At 61.7% G+C, this 3653-nt stretch overlaps 1 protein-coding gene across 1 annotated transcript; it reads right to left on the bottom strand.

Annotated features, from left to right (window-relative positions):
- Positions 1–485: 485 nt before the first annotated feature.
- On the bottom strand, positions 486–3620 carry GIMAP1 (GTPase, IMAP family member 1). Its single transcript, XM_032399976.1, has 2 exons — positions 2741–3620; positions 486–1729 (listed from the first exon to the last, which is right to left on the bottom strand). Exons 1-2 carry the CDS (start codon positions 2781–2783, stop codon positions 867–869), a joined length of 906 nt encoding a protein of 301 aa, XP_032255867.1. The 5' UTR covers positions 2784–3620; the 3' UTR covers positions 486–866.
- Between the last annotated feature and the right edge of the window lie 33 nt (positions 3621–3653).

Below are 3653 nucleotides of genomic sequence, written 5' to 3'. Positions count from 1 at the left end.
GCACCTCACATCATTTCACCAGTTGGCCCCCAAGACTGTCTGCCCCCATTTTTGAAATTGAAATAAAAGAGAAATTTCCAAACCTCTCCAATGTTTTTTAATTTATCCCTGAGTTGGAAAGTGTAACCTTCCCCTGTGAGTGTGTGAACCAGGGAAAACACTCCTCTTTGGAAGGTGACTCTCTGCAGGGTCTCAGTGGCCCCTAAGGAACCCGTCTGCCTTCAAGCTGCTGAGGAGTGGGAATGGCCCTGCCCAGGGAGACATCGCCTGGCTGGTAGATGGACAGTTTTATCCCAATGTATTCTGTTCTTCTGATCACATGCCTGAATGTGTGTGGGTGTGTTTGCACCGGGGTGTATGGTCTTTGCAGACTGGGTTAGGAATGACAGGAGTTAGTGTCTGTTCAACAGGAATATAAGGCAGAACAAACATCTACCATCTAAAGGAAATACCGATTTCCTTTAACACAATGTGATTGTTTCCAATATTTATTCAACTCAGATTGAACTCAAATAAACGAGGATGGACTGAGGTTCTGCTCTGTGTTGGCTCTCCCCCTCGGGCTTCGGGGGACCACGAGACATGAGGGCAAAGACAGCAGGGAAGACAATCCAATGACAGGGAAAGGCAGCCTGAGGTCAGGGAAAACAGACAAAAGCAACTCCGGTTGTTTGGCTTCAGTGAGAGGAGAGCGCAGGGAGGGCCACGTCCCAGGGGAAGGTTTTGCGGGAGCCCGGCCCTGGCGGGACGCTGCCTGGCCGATCCCCGCCAGGGAAGGAGGAAAGAAGAGCCTGTGGGCCCCGCAGGCACACCGCACGAGCGGCGAAGCGACCCTCAGCCGACGGGCCCGAGTCCTCCTTGGACCGTCAGTCGGGACTGAGCTCCCGCAAGGCCTGCGGTCTGAGGCGCCAGAGCAGCAGGCCGAGCAGCAGCGCGCCCCCGAGCAGCACGAGCGCCCGCCGCCCCCCGCGCGCCGCCGCCTCCAGCCAGCGCCGCCCCCGCCCCCGCCCCGGGCCGCCGGCCGCCAGCCGCTGCGCCACCCGCCGGAGCCTGAGGTCGGGGGGCGCGTGGCGCAGGGCCTCGGCCAGGCCGTACACGGCGTTGGTGAAGGGCGCGCCCGCGTGCTCCCGCGCCAGCCGCTCCACCAGCGCCAGCAGCTCCTCCACCTGCGCGTCGCGCGCCGCGCCCGCCTCCCGGTTGCTCAGGGCGCACACGCGGCCGCCGCACTCGGCCACCAGGGCCCGCAGCGCGCGGTTGTCGGTGTCGCGCACGTAGTCGTGCAGCGAGGCCCCGTCCAGGTCCTCCGCGCGGGTGAAGACGAGCACGGCCCGCGCCAGGACGCCGGCCCCGAAGAGCTGGCGGACGCCGCGCACGGCCTGCTCGTCCTGGGCGGTGAAGCGGCCCAGCTGGGTGACCAGCAGCAGCGCGTGCGGCCCGGGCGCCGACAGCAGGTAGCAGCGGCCCCGCTCGGCGCAGTCCGGGTCGGCGCGGCGGCCGTCGGCGCTGAAGAGGTCCGGGGTGTCGGTGACGTCGACGCGCCAGCGGGCCCAGCGGCGGCTCCCCAGGGCGCAGGTCCTGGTCACCGGCGTGGACGCGAGCCTGGACGGGAAGCGCCTGTGGCCCAGGATGCTGTTGCCCGTGGCGCTCTTGCCCGCGCCGGTCTTGCCGGCCAGGACGAGCCTGAGCCGGGGCTCGTGCGCGGGCGGCGCGTCGTCCGGGTCCTCGGGACCTGTGAGGGCACAGTAGGCGTGGGCTGCCCGCCTCGGACCCGCGTCCCGCTCCCGCGGGCCCCGGGGGCGCCTGTGGAACACGGCAGAGCACCAGGCCTGGGGCTTCTGCTGGTCCCAGCGAGCCCTTCCTCGGGGGTCTGGTCAGAGCTCGTTGCGCCCCGGGGCGTCTGTGCCCCTGTCTCTTCGGTCTTTGGCCTCAGCACCGGCCCCTGTCCCCGCTGCAGCAGCTGGAGCGCATGTCCCTGGAGGGCACCCGTCCGTGACGGCAGGCCCGGACCCCGCGGACGTGATCTCCGGGCCCGCACGCGCTGCAGACCTGTTGCTGCCCGACGCCTGCCCTGGCCTCCGGGCTGCTGGTCCCAGGCGCCGTCCCAGCGTCGCAGCCAGGAGAGGCGGGAGGGCCCGGAGGCCCGGGAGTGAAGGGCTGGCTGCCGTCCCGGCCACCGCGCGTTGGAATCACAGCCCCGGCTGTGCCCGCCGTGTAACCGTGGGGAAGTTGCCCCATCGGAGTGTTAAACCTCTTCTGCAGGGATGGGAGTGGTGACAGAGAGTTGTTTCTCCCGGGGTTGCTCGGAGGATTAGGGGAGCTGGTCTCTTTCCTTCTTCCCTCCTTCCCTCTTCCCCTCCTCCTCCCTAGCTCTTACACCTGCTGCCGGGAAGATACCTGTTAAGCCCCCATCCTTGTTCTCTAGCGCATTCTACCTGGTAAATCGTGTTCCCTCTAGTCCATGATCTCATTCCCTCCACCTCCGCTTCGGTGGGGGTCAGAGTAGATTTCTTATCCTCGGTTTAGCCTCTGGGTTGGGAGGCACAGACTAGTCAAAGCACTTAATATCTCACAGTAGGGCAGGGGCAGAGATGCAGCACAAAGGCAAATCTGGGCTCTTGCTGTTTCAGCCCAGCATGGAGACACCTCTGGGATTTGTGTCCGTTGGGTCTTCACTTAGCGCATCCCCTTGTTCCCCAGAGCTGACACCTGAGGCCAGTACACACCGCGAGGCAATTCTTACCATAGGCATTTTCTTCATCCCTTGCCATCTTCCGTCCTCCCATTTGCCTGAAAGAGCCCCAAACACAATTTGTTCATTCATTCATTCATTCATTCATTCATTCATTCATCAAATAGGTATAACTACCTATGTGGGTCAGGCAAGGTCCAAAACGCTGGTGGCACGCCAGTGAAAAGGTCCAGGCTCCTGCCTTCCCCTGACATCAGCATATAGGGAAGAACCCTGGAAGGACCTGGCTGGCGTTGGAACGATACCGGGAGAGCATTTGGTGACTTTTCAGGGACCCCGAATGCAAAAAGCAGAGGGCAGATGATAGCAGGTCCTCTGTGTCAGAGAGTGAGCTTTAGATGCTAATGTTTTCCCAGGTGGTTCTGTGTCAGTGACGTGAGCTGTAGGCTCTGAGTTTTCCCAGGAGGTTCCACAGCCAGGGGAGACCGGAAAACCCTGAGAATCCAAAAATTTGCTCAGTGACTTAGGAACCACCTTAGGGCAGTTGGCCTGGGGCAAAAACAAGAAGAGAGTTTGCATTTTGTTTTTGGAAATTGGAAAGAAAACATCCCTGCCAAGCTGATCTGAAGAGCCTGTGATCTGCTCTCAGAAAACCGAATAACTGGGCTTGTGTCATTTGTCTAAGTTTGATCTGTGTGCCTGGGGAGACGGGCCACTGCCCTCCAGCTCCTGATGGTCTTGCCCCAAATCTGAGGCCTCTCAGAGTAAGTTATTATACCCAATGCCGACATGGTTTACTACAGTGAAACTCTTCGTGCTGACGTTTGTCTGAGCACCTGAGAGCCAGGACACAGGCGCGCAGCCCGTCCTCCGTCCGCCTCCCCAGCCCCGTTTCCCGCTCGCCCCCTACTCGGTCAGCTGCCCCGCAGAGAGCGGGTTTCAGCACCTTTCCTTTCCCACCTGT

The sequence above is a fragment of the Phoca vitulina genome, unplaced genomic scaffold (assembly GCF_004348235.1).
Source record: "Phoca vitulina isolate PV1807 unplaced genomic scaffold, GSC_HSeal_1.0 scaffold2696, whole genome shotgun sequence".
Classification (NCBI taxonomy): domain Eukaryota; kingdom Metazoa; phylum Chordata; class Mammalia; order Carnivora; family Phocidae; genus Phoca; species Phoca vitulina.
Note: the sequence above shows the minus strand (reverse complement) of the source record. Positions and strands in the feature narration are given on the sequence as shown.

Excerpts from the sequence above, each read along its gene's own strand:
- GIMAP1 (XM_032399976.1), bottom strand. The coding sequence starts at position 2,783 with ATGGGAGGACGGAAGATGGCAAGGGATGAAGAAAATGCCTATG. Across the intron at positions 1,730-2,740 it reads GGATGAAGAAAATGCCTATG|GTCCCGAGGACCCGGACGAC; the intron begins GTAAGAATTGCC and ends GTGCCCTCACAG.